Source organism: Argopecten irradians, chromosome 15 (genome assembly GCF_041381155.1).
Source record: "Argopecten irradians isolate NY chromosome 15, Ai_NY, whole genome shotgun sequence".
Taxonomy (NCBI): Eukaryota; Metazoa; Mollusca; class Bivalvia; order Pectinida; family Pectinidae; genus Argopecten; species Argopecten irradians.
Genome location: NC_091148.1, coordinates 17,139,317 through 17,159,269, shown reverse-complemented (window position 1 = coordinate 17,159,269; position 19,953 = coordinate 17,139,317). Strand labels below are relative to the sequence as shown.

General features: G+C 35.8%; 1 protein-coding gene across 1 annotated transcript; it reads left to right on the top strand.

The window, feature by feature from the left end:
* Nucleotides 1–135: 135 nt before the first annotated feature.
* On the top strand, nucleotides 136–15,448 carry LOC138309383 (zinc finger protein 704-like). The gene is made up of 7 exons (XM_069250572.1): nucleotides 136–1,038; nucleotides 2,497–2,648; nucleotides 3,217–3,467; nucleotides 11,815–11,915; nucleotides 12,048–12,225; nucleotides 12,563–12,721; nucleotides 13,373–15,448. Exons 1-7 carry the CDS (start codon nucleotides 527–529, stop codon nucleotides 13,580–13,582), a joined length of 1,563 nt encoding a protein of 520 aa, XP_069106673.1. The 5' UTR covers nucleotides 136–526; the 3' UTR covers nucleotides 13,583–15,448.
* The last annotated feature ends 4,505 nt before the right edge of the window (nucleotides 15,449–19,953 follow it).

The following is a 19,953-nucleotide window of genomic DNA, read 5'->3' as shown; positions in this document are numbered from 1 at the left end:
TGTACGTGCTATGGTGGATGTATGTAAGTCACACTCACCATAAACATTGTGATGCAACTTTTTTGATTGACAGATTCATCGCCGAGTCAACACAGAATATTTTTGTCGATTCTATGTGTTGTAAGTCTCTGTTCTTATCGGCGTTTAAAAATTTTGATATTTTGGGATATATTTTAGGGATTTGAATACATGAATATACTTGAAATTGCCCCGTTTATGTCTTTTACCTAAATTGTCAAATATATCTTCGGCCATGACCTTGGCGAAAAATTCCTTCGACTAATGAAAACACGGAGGTGTGTCTCAACGAGCCAATCAATGCAGTGATAGCAATCACGAGGTTTTGTTGATACCGGAAAATAAGCTCCGCCCACCCTAGTACCAAAACAAACCGGCGCAAAATACCGGCATATGTTTACAACGACCAGCTGATATTTGTGAGTCCAATGCAGCCTAATAACTGCACATTTTCACGTGAAACTTTGTGAACTTATTCTTTGGATGTTATTAATGTGACTTATTCACAATGTTTGGAAATCGGAGACTGGCAAAGCGCTCAATTATAGGCACGAAAATCTGTGCCGCCTGGCAAGATGGCCGATATTACCCGGGCAGTATCCAGAATCACCCAGCTGAAGGGGACGTATTCAGAGAGTCAAAATACACGATTCGGTTTGATGACGGATATCAGAGGGACGTTAAGGCCAGTGACATTGTGGGACCAGGATTTAATAACATTTCATCGATCACTTTAAAGCACGGACAAAAAGTTTATCTGACGCTGAACGGGCGAGAGGTTCAGGGCTCAGTAGCCGAACACAATCGCTCACAGGACGAGGTCATTATAATTGTTCCCACACAGAGCGGGGACGGGATTGAACTTATCCGGAAAATAGACGATTTGCGACTGATGGAAAGCAGAAAATCTGCCCGATTGGTTGATCAGGCTACAGACTATTCAAAACTTGCCGATTTGAATGTTCAAGGAGACAAAAGGAGGACAGTATCTCACGTCATCGATGTCCCATCAAAGTCGCAGTAAGTTTCTATTTCTATATCTATAGTTGGATATTCCTATTTTCAGGTCGAAACTCTACTTATGTCACATGTACATATTACGTGTATTCCCATATATATAACTCTTTACCTGGGGTTAATGATCTTTTATTACCTGTGTATATACACCTGAGTTTTTCAGGTGAAAATCAATGACATAATACATACGTTACGGTGTATGGTGAAACCCTGGCCGGTTAGTTACATTTGCCCTATAAATAGACACCGGCCGGCACGTCGACGCGGACTCCGACCCTATATCCATAGTGATATACGTACACATTGTACTAATATGGTCATAAGGGACAACCGATTACTTACCGAGAGTTTCTTATTTTGTATTCAGTATCGAAGTTTTATAAGTCAAGAAAGGAAAGTTGACAGTGAAAAATTAGTTGTTGTTTTTTTAAACCCATTTGGAAATTTCGAGTTAGATAATTTTAGACGTTAAAAAAAGTTATCTATTCAGACGAAAACGAAATATGTTGCTTGGATGTCAAGAGTGTCGTTTTTGTCAAACTAATCATCGTTTTGAAAAGGAAGGAACGTCATATTCGAGGAAAAGGAAAAAGAAAATTGTACGGCATATACGTACTACGTACAGTCTGACTAGACTTACTCGACGGTAATTATATAAACACTAAAAACTTTTAATTATCATCACTTTTATCTTAGATCCAATTAACTGTTGTTACGTGACATCAATAAGTGCCTAATTATAACATTTTAAAAGCAATTTCCGTTTATGTTTATCGTTCTTTTTGTTATACATTGAAGATGAATTTCCCTTTCAGGGGACAGGTCTAGACTTGAATAGCCTTATTAATTATAAGTACCGGTACTGTAATACATTCGGTACAATATCCCTTAATTAACTAATAGTAATTACGTATTCTCACTATTGTATCTAGATATGGATTAAACTTGACCTTTGAACTCAATGAATCGGTTGATTTTCCCATGTTGTTTTAAGACAACTTATACACTGTAGTAGGTATTGAAAATCAAGTAATTTAGTGGCATATTTGAATGGTACTATAAATTAAGCTCATTAATTCTTATAGTGGTAGAATGCCAAAGTTGTCCCTGTCTAACCCCCTCCCCTCCCGACTCCGTTAACCTTCCCCATGGTAGTTTACATCTCTAGAACTGTTCTGTTTTGAAAGGTAACATATCTTGTTGAGGATAAATGCAGCTTGAGAGAGATACATAGTACCGACATCGAAAAATAAAAGCAATAACGTTTTTCCGCCCAACAATTTGAAGTATGATCGAACTTATTAGGCCTATAAATGACACTGTCTATTCCTATTCATGACACATATATATACCCGCCCCTGACCACCCTACCCAAGACGGTATTGTGGGCAAGCTTTTTTAGTTTATCATTCACGTGACTCTGTGTGCTATATTCATATTTCCTTTATTTTCCTCCCCCAGACGGTATCGTCGGCCGAGTAGCGACGACGATGACGGCGGACAGACGGAGGGCGATGACGTAGAGATGATGGATGAGACGATAGCGGCGATGGTACTGACGAGTCTGTCGTGTAGTCCACAGTCGCCCAAGTTCCAGTCCTCACAGCTTACAGGTGATTTTGACGAAATATCACAACTGTTTATTGTTTTACGTTCTATTAACATCAGGGGTCATTTAAGGACATTTCAGATTAAGGAAGTGAAGAAAAGCCAGAATATCAATAGAGAAACCACCGACCTGCTGTCATAAACTGGCACCTGTCCTATTTAGGATTCGAACTCGAAACCCGGATGTTGTGACCTGGTGGTTATATATCACCACGAATTGTAAAGTTCATCAAGAATTTCTCAAACTAATTCAGTTAAATTGTAGAGTGACAAAAATTATAAAGATAAATTTTGCCAATACCTATACTTTATAGGGACTGATCGATGGCGAATCCAATGTGTCTGTGGTACGCCAGTACACTGTACTTCGTTCGTTAATTTCACTGGTGACAGATGTATCTCATTTAATAATCTATATTGATATTTATTCATTTACAATTGTATATCATCCGTTGTATATTGTATGTGAGCTTCATATCTTTATACACCTATTGAAAAACGGCTCATGCTAATATCATATTGCGATCACGGTTCAGAGAACGACCAAACTGACCACACCTTTGTTTTCGCCAGATCTGACCAACAGGAGCCCCGCCCCTCTGTCCAGTAGTGTGGCCAGTAGCGGTTTCCACTCTGAGAGAAGTGATCCCTCACCCCCACTCTCCAGTAACCTCAGCGAGAGCGCCCCCGCGGCGTCCGGGGAATGGTTCTTTGGATCGTATACGAAAGATGACGGAGTTGTACTGGAGGAAAATGACGATGAATACGACGATCTGGAAAATATGGAACCGAAACGGAAGAGGGTCGAGAGTCACGGGCGTGAGGTAGGTCGATTTACACAGGTTTTACACATGGTCGGTATATGCAAGTTTTAAAAGTGACTGCTTTATACAGGTTTTACTTACAGTCGCTTTACACAAGTTTTAAAGGTGGTCGTTTTACATTAGTTTTGAATGAGTATTGAATTAGGTTCAAACTTAGTCTGAATTAAACGGTCGTTATACACAGGTAAGGTCTCTATATACAGCTATGATTGGTGGTCTCTATTTTCAGGTACATGATCTCTATACTTGCAAGCTTTGAATAGTCGGTCTACAAAGGTTCCTCGAGGTCGAAATAACTTGGTTGCCCATCATAGATTGAGTTTAGACATTATTAATTGATCTCTAACAGCAATGCACTGATATAATTTAGAATATATTAATCCGGATATTTTGCCGGGTTGTTGTGCAATTAAATCCGGGAGCGATTCCGCTGTGTCATCACATATATATATAGTGAACCTAGTGTATCCCTTCCTCTAGGTATAGACTGCAAGCTTGGCAGAAACCTAAAACCTCTGTGTGTACGTTTGTATACAACCGTCCTAGCTGATTCTGATGCTCTCCTTGAGATAAGTTATTACTGAATGTGTACAAGGATCAGTCAATTAATATGCACATTCCTCACTTAAAGCAGCTTTGGAATAGAACGGGTTTAACTCGTTGCAAAAAGAAACTTGGTAATATTATAAATCACAAGAAAAGAAACTTTGATGCAAGATCGAAAAAATGAAAATATTTGAAATTAAAGATTTTCGACAAAATGAAAATAAATTTAATGAGAATCGGTATCGCCAATAAAAGAATACTTTTAAAATGCAATTTTTATAATAATATATGAATAATTTATGAGCATTATCTTTGTGTGTAAACTGTTATATTCCAGTTTTAATTGTGTAGCGAACAGAGGTATATGATAGCGTCAAACGTTTTTTGGTGTCACAAATATAGAAATGCCCGAGGCGAGTTCATCCTTTTGTGTGTATTGTCATGATAAGAGAACAATGGCTTTATGAAATGGGCCACAGACTTTGAACCATACGAAGCATAAACAGTACAGCTCGAACTTTAACCTCCTATTGTTTTGCATTTGATATCATACTGCCTTTACTTATAACTATATATATTTGACTAAAATTACTTTGTTTCTTGATCCGTATATATGTTTCCAATCAGCAACGAAAGCTGAAAAGTAGGTCGTATAAGGCAATCTCGCGCGCAGGTAAAAATCCAGGTGTATAGTACATGTCATGGTTTTGTTATAAGCCCTATGGATATACGTATATTTTAGAAGCTCGTGACCTAATTCCGCCAGCTGATCGTTTGCTGATGTGTCTATTAATAGCCTAGGTCATGCTGACGTTACTAGCTGTTTTGTTAATGTATGTTGTATGTCCCTTAAACACTTATTCTAAAACAACATCCAACACCTATTGCCTTCAAATATTCACAGCCATTTTCGTATCACAAACTTTGTTTAATGTACGTAAAATATTGTGATAATGTGTCCCATAAAATAAAGCCGGTGACGTCGGCAAATTGACCCGAGAGCAGGTTCAATGCCCAGCACAGATCAATCATTACCACGTGACCGCATGTCAGAGCATCTATTTATAGCGCCGGGCAGCTTGAAATGTGTATTAGGCTATTAGCTACCGGTTGTTTACGCTGTTCCGTGAATTGACATCCCCCCATTCCATCTGTGTGATAGGTGCAGTATGAGGGACTTGTTTACAACATTTTTCTGTCGTTGTTATTGCGTATGAAAACAAAATGCCAATCCCCTATATCGGTAAAGTGTTTCAGTGGTGAATGTTAACTTTGTATGACCCCAAATATCAGATGTAGCTGAATCCGAGCGTAATATTTTGTTTGTCAATTTGATTAGGCAAGGATGGGAACTATATAAGAAATCAATATGATAGGGTCTAACCGTATCAGAACTTACATAACATACGATAGTTGGTCGTTCGACCGACAGTTCTGACGTCGTTCCGAATGGTAATTAAGCACGGCACTACAAACATGTATGTAATTATTTCTGATAATTAAAATAAAATTAATCACCCTTGTCTGATATGTATAGACAATACTATTAGTTTTAGTCATTTGGCTTTGAAGTTCAAGCATTCAGTTTAAACAATTGGATGTACAGTTTATCTACAAGTGTGAAAAAAAGCAAACCACCTCCTTCACCCATCCACTCATCACACGATCTGTAGAGAGAATCACCATTACGCTAAAATATTTAAAGTATTGTTTTCTCTCCATGTCACTATTTAAAAGTAAGATATATCGATAAGTTTGAAAGTCCTTTTTGTTTTCTGTCTTACATAATTATATTTCTCAATCTTATGCATTTATCACAAAGTTGTTCAGTAAAGAAGATCCACCGCTGACAATTGGTATTTTTTCACTATCAAAAACAGGAGCAGACGATTTCATATTTTCTGCAGTTACAAAAGTTACTTACTTTTCACCATTACCACCATTCAAAAGTTTGAGCTTCTTATTTTACTTCAAGTTGAACATGTAAAAAATAATTAATTGCATCCCGAAAAAATTCCGTGGCACTATATCCTATATGGAATGAAGTACTGATTGCGCGTGCACCAAAGGCAAATAAATTATCGTATATTATTTTCTGTGTTAATTAGACATATTTATATACAAGATAAAACACCAATTATTGTTCTACTGATGAATACCATTTTTGCTCTGTCGGCGGTGGAGCATCTTTAACTATTATTATAAGCTTCCCGTTCAAAGGCAGCTTCGTAAAAACGGTTCTGTTTGCCGAATTATTTATGAAATCATTTGATGTCGAAAACTAAACTTGTTGAAGATATCAATGACTTTTAAAACTCGCACTAAACTTCAAAAGGAATTTGGACAAAGTCTGTGGACATGCACGTGTGACCATCTTTTGGAATAAGTTTCAAAAGTTTAGTCAAATCTTGAAAAAAAAAGTTATGTCCTGAGAGCACTTTAAGCTAACAAATTGTTGTAAATTGGTATGCAAGCCTCATCTCATTATCTCAAACGAAAGATGGAAGGATGCACGAAAGTGGACAAACGGACTTGCCGGAGCATAAACTATAAAATGACAGTTTTTGTGGTGATTTTATCACCGAATTTCTTGTTGATGTTGTTTGTGTAAGATATTGACACTGTCACAGCAGGGGGTGTATTATATATACACCTGTCCGAAATATCGGTGGTCAACTGTCCACTTTGGGTCAAGTACCGGTCAGTGCAGTGTAACTGACCGGTCCGGACATTTGTTGCTAAATAAACGTGACCGTATATACTCAAGCTTACAAAATATTGCACGATTTTCGTAAATGGTCAATCTGGTGTCGTATATGTTTTAATGTTACGCGCCAAGCCTTTGAGCATATACGACCTTGAAAATTTGAACCTATGCCATGACCTTGAAAATATCAAAGTAACAGGTATCTACATGTAAGTTTGAACCTATGCCACGCAAAATATTTCCACGTTTTAACATTTGATGACGATTTTTACAAAATATTTTCAGGATTTGTATAGAGATATTATCACTTAATCTCTGAATGAACTTTTATAAGAATTGATTTTGCCAAATACGAAGAAGAAAATCTAAAATTACTTTCCTGTAAACATACAAAATTACAAAATATCAATATTACATCAAGCAAGGACGTATATGCTCACTTATAAATCCTTGCATCAAGCCATGCAAATCGCTCTCATCTTTGTCCTTTGGTTTAATGTAACTGAGAGTCAAATATGTGCAAACGGTAACTGTAAGTAGAAATGTTTCAGGATTTTATTGAAAAGTCTGGGAAGATGGTAAGATTACGACAGCAAATCTAGTCATGTCCAGCAAATCAGTCTAATGCGTGTGAGAATGAAACATGTGGAAATAGCAACTCATGCAAATCAATCCGTCTGATGAAAAGCCTGGGAATGATAAAATTTACCCACTGTCGTTTACAATTGGCTTATAAAACATCTATAACCCGGACGGGTCGACATGCTGAGTCGGCAGTGTCCGGTGGTCAGCATGCGGCCGGGAATTTGATTGGAAACATTCACACCCCAGCTGGACTGTGACGTAATACCGGTCAGTGTATGTCTATGTACCGTAGTCCGCCGGCCGGCATATATATAATACACATGTCCAGCTAGGACTGACCGTTACCTAGCAACCGAGAGGACATCCGTACGAGTTAGATAGTTACATGTTTACCCCATATCCTGTAACCGAAGCCCATGTGGGGCAGTTGCCAGGTACTGACCCGCTGGTCGGTGATTTTCTCCTACGACTTCCCTCAAAACGACCTTAACACAACCCAGGCTATGGAAAGGACGTTAAACCAGTTACACACTAATAAACTATTGTCAATATTATCATGATATATATCTATATATGTTGATGTGATCCAGTCGATCGTGATACAAAATGAATATAACAAATCTGCCTGTATCTAATTGCGATAATTATTAAATTGTTGTACTGGATATGAACAAAACATAAACCAATGCTGAAGGCTAAACAGTTAGGCGAAATAAAATACAAATGTATATATAATAGACACCACAGTTGGCGAACGTTACTGTTCGTCATTCCCCCAGCAATGCCGGCCGGCCGGCGTGGGGAACTAGAACTCCCGCTATTTCTTGTAGCTATGTACTCGCTCGCGCCCCATTTACACACTAACCTAGATCCTAACCACCAGGTTGCGGTCGTTGAACTGAATTGAATACCAACACCATGGTATGCTCTGCTTGTTCATGTATACAGCTTTAGCCGGCCATGTAAATGAAGAGATCACTGAACCTTAGACGCTCGGACCAGGAATACAACTTAACGACAAGCCGAAGTTATGCCAAGAAGCTATTGTTAAAACTTGAAACACAAAACAAGTATTCATGTGAATTACTAAAACTTATCAATTGTATTCTTGTGACATACATTCTTAGCGCATAAAATGTTCACAAGGATCAGGGATGTATACACCGAGCTTCCTCTAAAAATTTTTTGACCAGACTTTGGTATACATAATGTCAGGTTGTTTATATACTGACTTTACTGTAATTGGCCGGTATGGGTTGTGGTTCATGATGATGGAGCTGTCGACGTTTTATTTTCTTGGTGCATTTTACAATATGCATGCAATATACATTGTACATTATATGCAGAAAAATTTGTTGAAGATATTTATTATATAGACAGAGAACGACGCTCCTCTTCAAAGCCAAACGATACCGTTATCCGATTACGTATATCAAATGAACAAAATACCTGCCCATCCGTTGTTGAACACAGTTTTATTGTGACATATTCCATGGGTAGATAGTACCTAGAGTCTGAGGATATCATAACACGCATCCATAGATGGGCATCCTCGATACTCAAGGGGTTCCGATCACTTACGATCTCTGCACTTTATAATGAAATAACGAAACGACTTTTGCAAAGGGAGGTGATCCGTACCCTCTCCCCATTACACTATTTTGTATCTAAATATTTTGTCACATTTTGACATTACCAAACTGCCTGGCAGACACGTGTGTAAAGCAATATATTTCATTTGTAAACATTAATGCCATTTATAATAATAAAACTCATGATATTCAACATGACGACGGGCTATGTGTATGAAACATTAGCCGTGGCGCTTATTCATATGTATATTATGCAATACAAAACTTGTTTGCATGATTCTACATATGCTGTTCACATCAACATGCGACAACCTGCGGTAATGTATAGTGTGGCTTTAAATACGGCACAGTGCACGTGGCGAACATCACTAGTCAGAGGTGAAATCACTAAGGACCACTTCCCCGACACACATATACATACACGCATACATGATATGGAAACTGTTAAGAATCAATTGATGTATAGAATGGAATACATGTACATTTACAAAGAAATTGGTGTGGTTTAATATTACACATCAAATAATCCCTTCAAAAATAGAAAAATACATCTACGTCGCTGTAATATACGTACATGATATGGAAACAGCTAAAACACCGGAAGTGTATTGCACATAAAATAATCCAATCAAAAACAATAATATATATGATTGCCTCGGTAATATTGACATTATCTTAAAATTAAATATGGTAACAGATGAAAGCAATAAATATATACCAACATATTCTAACTTATGCATTTCCTACTATCTTCAAAACAATTCGTATAACTTTCGTATCATTGGAAACCAGCATGAGTAAACAAAACTTTTTTTCATGTGTATTTTTTCAAGTATATACAATCAAGGATTTAACCCTTGATACAATATATTAATTCAGCAAGAACAAAAATTGAAGTAGGATAAAAAAATTCTGTTCTATTCAAAGTTTATAAAATATTTCAGAAACGTGTGACCACGTGATGCCAATATTCGATGTTATAAGCCAGTTATAATAATGTTACACCGAAATGACCCCGGGCGCATTTGTCAATCAAAAGTTATGTGTGAACCGGCAAACCGGAAATGAATAATATTAAAACGCCATGCTGTCATCAGACAGCTGTTCAAGTAGACATTATAACGATATCATTATGTGTATTAATTAACAGCGTTCTTATCCATGTATTTATTTATAGAATGGCCTGTATAAGGAAACAACTGTCATGCGTGACTGACTGAATTCTCATGATGCATGACCGCAAATATTATCTAAATCTAGCCGACAAATAGTACAAAGTCGCGAAAAATGTTTTCATTGTTTCTGAATCATTGCAAAAAAAAAAAAAAAAAGTAATGTATATTATATCCTATTTCATTTATCCCTAGGAACCCATACTGATATATTGGAGTTACTGTCCTTTATTTAGAAACAAAAGGGGAATAACTCAGATGGGTTTTTAATTCTTAATGCAGACACCGTATTTGCATATTGCTTCAAAATGTTTAAACTTATCTATTCTTGTGGGAAGACCTTGATAGTTACGTCACTTGATTTGGAGCATAACGTCACATATTCAGAGAAAATGGCGGCATTTGGCACAGAAAAAACAAGATTAAAACAATAATATGTATACTTATCCTCAAATCAAAACTACAAGTACATGTATACAATGTATAACATGCAAATAAAGAATATTAATAAAGCATATCGTTACACCGTAGAAATGTATATGCCTCGTATACACATGTTTACTCTGAAGTTTTCTAGACGCTTTCCTTCATCTCTAGATTTCGATTCCGATTTACTCTTTTGCTACTTCGAGCGATCAATATTTCGATTTCGGATTTTGGGTGGAGTGTTTGATTGTCGAGTTGGAAGCGATGTAGACATTTAATAGCAGGGCGTATAATTGTCAGCATTATCATTCTAGTTTTAAGCTGACTGAATGGCCGAAGTGGTCTTTGACCACTGTCCACCCCCTCATTAATGGTCAATATAGGAGGCATTATAGATTAAATGTTGACCACACTCAGGATAAGGTTGGATGGCTCTATAAAAATGATAGGGGCGTCATTTAATTGTTGCCTGAAGCTACTTATACGAAGTAGAGACAGGAGATGGTTTTGACCGTGTGGTGTTGTCTTTGTTCAATGATGAATACCTAGCCGTATGTACACTGTATTGACTTCTACTGATTTTGTTAATCAAAGAAAATGTTTCAGTGGATTACAAATAAGATAAGTTATCATTGAATTGAGTAAATATGTCGCTCTTATAACTCTTTAAGGAAAAGATTTACTTAATATTCTAAAAAGAAACAAAACTATAATTAGACCTTAAAGTGAACAGTCGGGCAAGGATGGCTAAAGTCGGTAAAAATGGTGTGAATGTATCCAGTATAATTTCTTATGAAATGGAAAAATAAAATCTCTCGTCAAAATCTGTCTGCGTACGAAGAAATTAATTTAAAGTATGGAAATTCTAAAACGTCCTCCCGGCTCACTATGTCCTAGGTTACATTTCCACGCAGCCTCGCTTTCAATGCTTTCAACTTTTCTTTACTTTAATGGTCAGAACTGGGAAACAAAGCAGAATTTGACCGTCGTATTAATATGTGAGAACTTTTGAAAGGCCAATGAACGCATTTAGACTGGTTTTCTTTGTCCGACTATTCACTTTAATATAGAAACAGTTAGGCTGGTGCCTGCAGCCAGAACGATCTACTTCCAACTTGAAAATTGAATGGTACATTATCTTAGGGCGGAAGAGCTATCATGTATACTGTCTATCATATAGTAAACTGTTTTCAAAATTTTACTGAATGGATGATTGGGTGGGGAGTATTCTTTGTTGTTCATCGGAATTTGCTTTTATGCATATCAGTTTGGTCATAAAAAAGTAAATTCATAAAAAAAAAGTAATTTTATCTTTTCAGGGGAACAAAAAGACTGTCTTCAAATGTACGTGGAAGAAATGCAACAGAGTTCACGACACGGTGTCCAGTATTGAAGCACACGTCCGGACGGCGCATCTTGGGTAGGTTTCTTCTTCCCCTAACAGTTTCACAATTCCGTCCTTCCAAAATGACCCCCTCGTACAAAGTAACTGATAAACCAAAAAGTAGAGATTTGAGATAATAATAAAAACAACGCTCTTGTTTGTTTCTAGGTTTGCAGAAAGCGATAGCAACCTTCTTGATCATGAAGAAGAATTTTACTATACTGAGATCGAGGTTACGATGGATCACGTGACAGAGAAATTCTCAGATATGTGTACGTCATCACCGCCGGAATCAGCCGGATTTGATTTCGGCAGACCAATCCCCGACCACGATTACCAGAAAAAGGTTAGTTTTAAATTATTTTTAAGTTTCTGTCGATCTTTTCTCATGTATATGTTTCTTTTCAGTGATAACATTCATCACACTTTGGTGTCTCACTTTTGATATATCGGAGTTACTCCCCTCTCTTGGATGAATAAAGGGAAATAACTCTAACAGGTGAATTTGGAAAGAAAAAGGGTTTTGATATCAAGATGTCTTAAATTTAGAAAACAGAAAATCAAGGACCTACTACGAAACAAACAAACGGCATTTAACTCTATTTATAGTGGTCTGGATAAACTTACAACCTTTGGAAATAGGTCGCTTGTTTTAATGGTGTTTTTTCCTTTCTTACTTACAGGAACACAGACAAAATGTGAGCAACATGTTTGCCTCCTCTGTGCCTTCTGGTGGATTTCAACCAATGACATCATCCGGATCTCTTCCAATCACTATGCCACAGATCAAACGGTCACTCTCCTGGCAAAATAACAATACCTCATCTTCATCCGGATTATCGGTAAGGATTCACAGACTATTACAACACTCGGCAATCTTCGGCACTTTCTGTAGGCTTAGATAATTTAGGGTAATGCCAAAGATTATCGAGTGCATGCATCAACTACATACTTAAAATAACAGTAATTTATGGGTAATGCCAAAGATTATCGAGTGCATGCATCAACTACATACTTAAAATAACTGTAATTTACGGGTAATGCCAAAGATTATCGAGTGCATGCATCAACTACATACTTAAAATAACTGTAATTTACGGGTAGGGTATGCCAAAGATTATCGAGTGCATGCATCAACTACATACTTAAAATAATAGTCTGTTATAATATATTACGTTCCGTCCGTTTGTCAAAATTCTGCAACTACTAGTACAAATTTTCTTTCATACGTATATTAAACAGCATTGTGCATTTCTGTTATGACGAATCTTTCAGGGCCCAGTTTCATGAACATTCCTTAAATTCAAGGAATCCCTTAACTTAAAATTCTCCAAAGGAGAGCATTACGGATTATAAGGAAGGCTCCTTAACTTAGATTTATTGAGAATCTGAAGCTCAGAAATTCCTTAGATTTAAGGAATGTTCATGAAACTGGGCCCAGATATAGTAAGTACATATAAAATGTACGTTAATGTTGATGTTTTTGATTACAGATGTCTCCTTCTGTCCGCTCGTCCAAACCTTCTCCACAGGAGCGTCTGCAGCAACATCAAGCACAGTCCCCGAAATCTCACCTTTTCTCGTCTCACAAGAAGCCTCGAAGTGAAGTCCGGAAGTGCCGTAAGGTTTATGGGATGGAGAACAGAGACATGTGGTGTACACAGTGTAAATGGAAGAAAGCCTGCTCTCGATTTTCAGACTGAGGAGTGAAAAACTTGCGACCAATCAAAAGCGTTTTAACATCTTTCCCAGTGAAAGATCACATTTTGTTGGCCGATAACTGTGGACACAAACGACAAGGAATAAGTAACTATTGCTGACTTCATTCCACATTCTATTGACCAATCAGACAGTACCTTTTAAAAAATTATTGTATACAGACAAGTCTTTCATAAGAAAGCTCAAATCTGATTGGTCAGTTGATATCATGTTGTGAATATTGGTCTGGACATTGGTTGAATATATTAAACAAATTGAGAGAATCATGCGCACAATGAAAAACCACATTCAGGGAATAACCAGTGTAAAATAAACCTATGCACTGAGCACTACAATGCCGAACCTCATTTGTAAATTCACCATCCCCCATATCACAGAGCCCGGATGTAGAACATCCGGGTAATGAGTCAATACGGATGTAGAACATTCAGGTAATGAGTCAATAACCTGGATCTCTATTTTTGATAAAATCCCTTTTTCCAATCAATGTGATTGTCGTTTCGCAATACATTTATAAAACACCAAGGGCGATAACCAAAGTTTAGCAAATCGCAATCTGTTCCGAGAGTTGTCGTTCCTTTTCTATACGATGACATGGATTATTTTCGTGTTAACAATTCGGTGTCTGTTTTCCATCTGTAATGACAATTTGCCGAAAGTTTTGGGATGTCGTTTTTGGTCTTATTAGAATTTTTTTCTGAAGTTGAAAGTTTTAGAACGACATCAGATATATTTTTTTAAGTAACTCCATCATGATACTAAATTATCGATTTCGCATTCGAGCTGATGTTTTCGTAATTCTAATCTTCAATTTAACTATGTTTTGATGTTCCAATTGGTCTTGCCTTCGATCATTGATAATCGTCCCTGAAGACACATTTGAACTCTTCCAATTCAAACGCCGGAATAGTTCACTATAAAGTTTTAGGGGTGACTGATATTAGAACAATCCTGGTTTCAAGGAAGAATATTAAAAAGTGTGGATTCCTACAGACAATACGCGTGCCCAGAAACGATAACGTGACGGCACGTAAAACTCAATTCATTTCAAATCAATTACAGACAATAATGATAAAAAATAAAATACTCTCAGTCAATGATCTCATTTAGAACTGTCCTATTCTGGTCATGGTATATGTAGTCAAATACAGGTAAACAGACTTGGTATATTATATACTTCAGAATGTTCATCTGCCTTTGTTTCCGATACTTTTACACACTTAATTGTGATATCAGGGGAAACATAACCCATTTCCCCTCCTTGTGGATGTAGACTCGCCCAACTGTATAAATCTGCATGAATAGTCGACCAGTCTATTCTTGGTATGGAGGGAGAGCCGCTTTCTCGACGTCTTTCATATAACTATGATGCTGAATTGCTGATTACTATTTGTTGCCACTTGTGATCATTAATGTTTAAATATTGTTGTTTTAGTATAGAAATGAACTACAGTCATCATCATGTTTTTCTTATGTAATATATTTATAATGCTTGTATATTGATATTTACAGCCGATTATTTTCTGTTATTTTATTTTTGTCACAGAAATTTGAAATGTCCTTCTAAAATTTCCCACCAATCAAGATCTTCAGTATATGCTGTTAATTCTGAATGTTTGGCAAATTATTCTGATTTTCACTGCACGTGCTACGACAGATTACGTCATTCAAATTTCCCTCGTGCCAATTATGGTTTTAATTTGATTAATCTTTCCTTCTTGCTAGTTTTTATCCTCTGTCTTGATAATATGATATTCCTGTCACATTGTCCATCTTCCTTTACGCTCGAACCAATCGGAATCTGTTGTTACTTCCGTAAACGATCTTGTTAAATTGCACAATTTCGGAGATATTTCGGTAATTATTTCTCGAAATGACCGTTCCTTCGAAGTGTTGCACAACCGGATTTGTTCGACACAGAGTTGTCGGCACAACTTTGGTTTCGACACAGAGATATAGATCGTGATTTTGTCTTGTTACAGAAAGAAGTATCCAAATATATATTGAATGCGTGAAGAAATCGAGAAAATATATTATATACGAGTTAATTTCCATGTAGTAAAACAAATTTTGGTTGATGAGGGCATTAAATATTTTGGCTGTGTACTCCTCTTTTAACATGTACCACTTTCCTTTCTCTATATTTTCACTTTCCCTTTACTTCCCTTTGTGTCATTGCCTGTAAGAGTTACTTCCCTTCCGTCAAATGAAGGGAAGTAACTCTGCTAGATCAGAATAAATGTATAGTGCAATCATGCTGTTATTGTTTACATGTTAAGTTTATATTTGAATTTATAACCAGAAAAAGAGAAATAAATATAATGAATGTTTACATCTCTCTCCGTGATGGTATATCGATTTAGTTTTTAAAAAATCTTTTAGATACAGCGTTTTGCCTTAACATCATTTGCGAAACTCTGAACGTTCTCAATTTGGACGATAACTTCGGCTGATTCCGGCAAATTTCCGCATGCTGGTTTATCTGCCGAAATTTAAAAAAAAATCTGCATCTTTGGTGGAGGGTGATGGTTAATTAAATCTGTAGATTTACTCTTATGCATATGGATTTATTTTAGAAAATATATATATTTTTGTCATTGTAGATAATGATTAGTGCTTTTCCCTTGTATGTATTTTATACGTTATACACAGGGACATGAAATTTTGATTACGTATTTAATGTTTGGTAAATAGGTGCATGTGTGTTCTCTCACTTCCCTGTGTCATGTGCATTTTTGTTTTTATTTTAAACCGATTTTATAAACGCAACCTTCCTCAGACCTTGAAACCAGAATACGTTATTGGTGTAGGTGTCTGTCTGTCTGTCAGAATGCCTAAGTTTTGTCAAAGGAAACTCGGGCTGCACCAGACAGCTGCCAGAATTACCTATATGGTTTTATAGGGTCAGAGAAAACTAAGGTACGGAAATATCTTATTCTATTGGTCAGTGAAACTCAGGCCACCATTTTAAATATGTCATGTGTAAAGCTGTTGGTAGATAAATGAGTAAGCTTCTGTCCAGGAAATTTTTTTTTTAAAAACACACCCGGTATGTTGTAAAATGGTCCGATGAAATATATTATTTGTTTTGGTGTTTACGGAAATATACTTCAATTGATACATTAGTCATCACTTTAAGATTTTAGGTATAAGTAATACTGTATATTTCAACGTATTGTTGTATTATAATTAGCTGGGTTTTTTATTATCATCATTCATTATCATTTTTCTATGAATTGTGTAGAATAACAATCAAAATATTTTATAAGAAGCCCGGGTAGCAAAGTGATGAATGTTAAGAGCCCCGCATATACTTTTACAATGTTTACCAAAAAGACGCGAAAAATTGGAGTGTCATTTGTGGAATTATAAGTTTTATTTTCCCGGTTTGAATGACAATTCCCGGTGAATTATTAAAAAAGATCTCGTTATAGCAATAATTTATTGTGGTATGCTTAAATGTATTTGATTTTTAGACAAAAAACAGAGGCTTTTTCACAATATTATTGCACAATATCTCGTCAGTTTATATTTGTATCTATGAGAAACTTCCGATGATCTTCAGAAATATATTCCGAACATTGGCGGAAATTTTTCGACATGTTGCGATTTTATTTGAATAATCCCTAATTATGTTAATAATCTCATTCATTCATCTCATTTTAAGGCGATTGTAGTTTGTTGTTTTAAATTAAATTATAGCAATATTACGGAGACATTTCCGGTGTTCGTTAGTGATCTGAATATTGTCGGAAATTCATGATTAATACAATCATGAATTTTAATTTTAGAGTTTATGATATCAGTATTTTAGCTCCAGGTTGTTTATTTTTTAAGTCGCGTTGTAATGTATGGGATGTTTAGATGGCCAGTGTATGTACGGACGGACCTGTGTTAAAATATCAAATCGTTTTCTCGTAAATATTAGGCGGATACCTAAGTCAACAACTGAAGAGATTAACAATTAAGTAAAAAAAGTATGACACAATTTGCAATTTTCTTAAAAGTTTGGAATTATTTTAACTGGCGCTAATATAGAAATAAACAAGTCCGTTCGCGCGAGAGTTTACAGGGAGGGACATGAATGAGCCAGTCAGGATTAGATTGCAGAAAAATGTATTATGGATTGCATTCATATTCAAATATGTCTTATAACTGAATTTCCTTTGTGTGTATTTTCATTAAAATACAAATTATTGATTATTTGTTGAAATATATGTTCATTGATTTCATTTTATCGAGACTGTATTTTAATATACACTATTTTATTGTGATTTCAGAACCCAACAAAGACTTACTTTATGATAAGATATATTGTTTATCTTGTTTTGTTGTAAATATTTTCAAACGTTCACTGTATATACCATAAATATATATCAATAAATGAAAACTAAAATAAACCTTACGCACGTGTATTGTTTTTATTAGCTGGCCTCTTGAAGAGAGGGGGACTCAAGAGAACACCCTGGCGTCGACGTTGTTAAGGTGTTTGAGCAAGTTGTTTAATTCGGTTTTAATTTAAGCATTGATGTTACTATTTTTTAACTTCATAGAGGTATGAAAGAAATTTTGTTTGCAAACTGTGTGAATCTGCGTATTTGCTATTTGAAAACATAAAGTACATTCCATTGAATATCCAATGGATTATTTTTCCTAAAGCAATTCCGTATTTGCATAATACAGAGTTATCTGCCCTTGCGGGTAGGTATTGTGTGAAAAAACGGCGTGAATTGCACTCATAAAATAATGACGTAACAATCGATACCTACCCGCAAGGGAGCTAATTCTGTAACATGCAAAGACAGATTATACGCAACGTCGACGTATCTATTGTGACGTCATGAATACGGCGGATTTTTGCGCCATTCTCGGATTTTTTCTTCATAGTATATGAAGAAAAAGGATATGCCAATCAGAGAGCTGGATTTAGTATGAAAACAAATAAAAATAAATTATACCAAGTTATATTTAATTCTACATAAATACAGAATTGAAATTTTGTGATGGTTATGAACAATTATTTTAAGGGGTGAAATGCTGATTTTTTGGAATTTCAAAAGGCCTAATGAACCAGGATTAGGGCAAAGCGTTTAAAGTTTTGCTATATTTATTTTGAAAAAATACTTGTAAAGATGTTCCACCGCTGACAAATGGCATTTTTCACTATCAAAATCAGGAGCAGACGATTTAGTATTTTTCTTCAGTTACAAAAGTTACTTACTTTTCACCATTACCACCATTGAAAAGTTTGAGCTTCCAATTTTACTTTAAGTTAAAAACATAACAAAATTAATTAATTGCATCCCGAAAAAAATCCGTGGCACTATATCCTATATGGAATGAAGTATTGATTGCGCATGCACCAAAGGCAAAATTAGTTATTTCATATAATGTTTTGTGTTAGTCAGAAATACATACACACCAAGGATTTATAAGAGAGATACGTCCTTGATACACACCAATTACTGTTCAAATGATAAATATCATGCATGCTCTGTCGGCGGTGGAGCACCTTTAAGGATGAAAAATTTATAATTTAAAGAGGCACAATGGACCAAATTGTACTGATGTTTTCTTTTACATTTGACATTGATTTATGCATTAATATAGGAATACATTTGTTGTTATGAATATAGACAATCATTTTAAGAGGTACAACGCAGGATTTTGATGATTTCGAAAGGCTTAATTGGCAAACATGTTTTGTTTTCGTATGATTAATCACTTTGATGAACTTTGTTGTTCTCAAATAGCTTTTGTTGTAAAAAGGAATACAATCAGCTGATTTGGATTATTTGGAATTACAGGCATAATTAGTGAATGAATACAGTAAAACACGGATAAGTCGAAGTCAACGGGTTCAGGCAAAAATTATTCGACTTACTCGATGCTTCGACTTAACCGTGTTTCTATGTATGTGTCTATATTTACATATGCCTCTATATAGTCAACGGGAGGGGAGTTGCGTTCAAATTAGCGTAAACGCAACGACGTATGAATACAAACCCAAAGTAAGATCGGACTAGGCCTATTTCTAGTTCACGCTTCGGTAAGATTTTGCGTCATATGGTAATCTAAATAAACTATAATTACTTAATTTACATTTTACCTTTTCACAGATGACAGATTTGCTTTGAATTAATAATAAACTAAAAACGATTTCGGTCTTCTATTTGTCTCAAGACTGATCCTTAGGCGGCACAGACAATGACATGCTCGTCATTAGCCTACTCGGTTGGCCTACTGTATGAAATGTAAACAAAGTTTCATCGTTATCGGATTCAAAATAATAATAAAGAGTTGTTATTAGATCCAATTAAAATGTATTTGACATCAAGACAGAATATGTATTCAA

Excerpts from the sequence above, each read along its gene's own strand:
- LOC138309383 (XM_069250572.1), top strand. The coding sequence starts at position 527 with ATGTTTGGAAATCGGAGACTGGCAAAGCGCTCAATTATAGGCACGAAA. Across the intron at positions 2,649-3,216 it reads CCAGTCCTCACAGCTTACAG|ATCTGACCAACAGGAGCCCC; the intron begins GTGATTTTGACG and ends TGTTTTCGCCAG. Across the intron at positions 12,722-13,372 it reads CATCTTCATCCGGATTATCG|ATGTCTCCTTCTGTCCGCTC; the intron begins GTAAGGATTCAC and ends TTTTGATTACAG.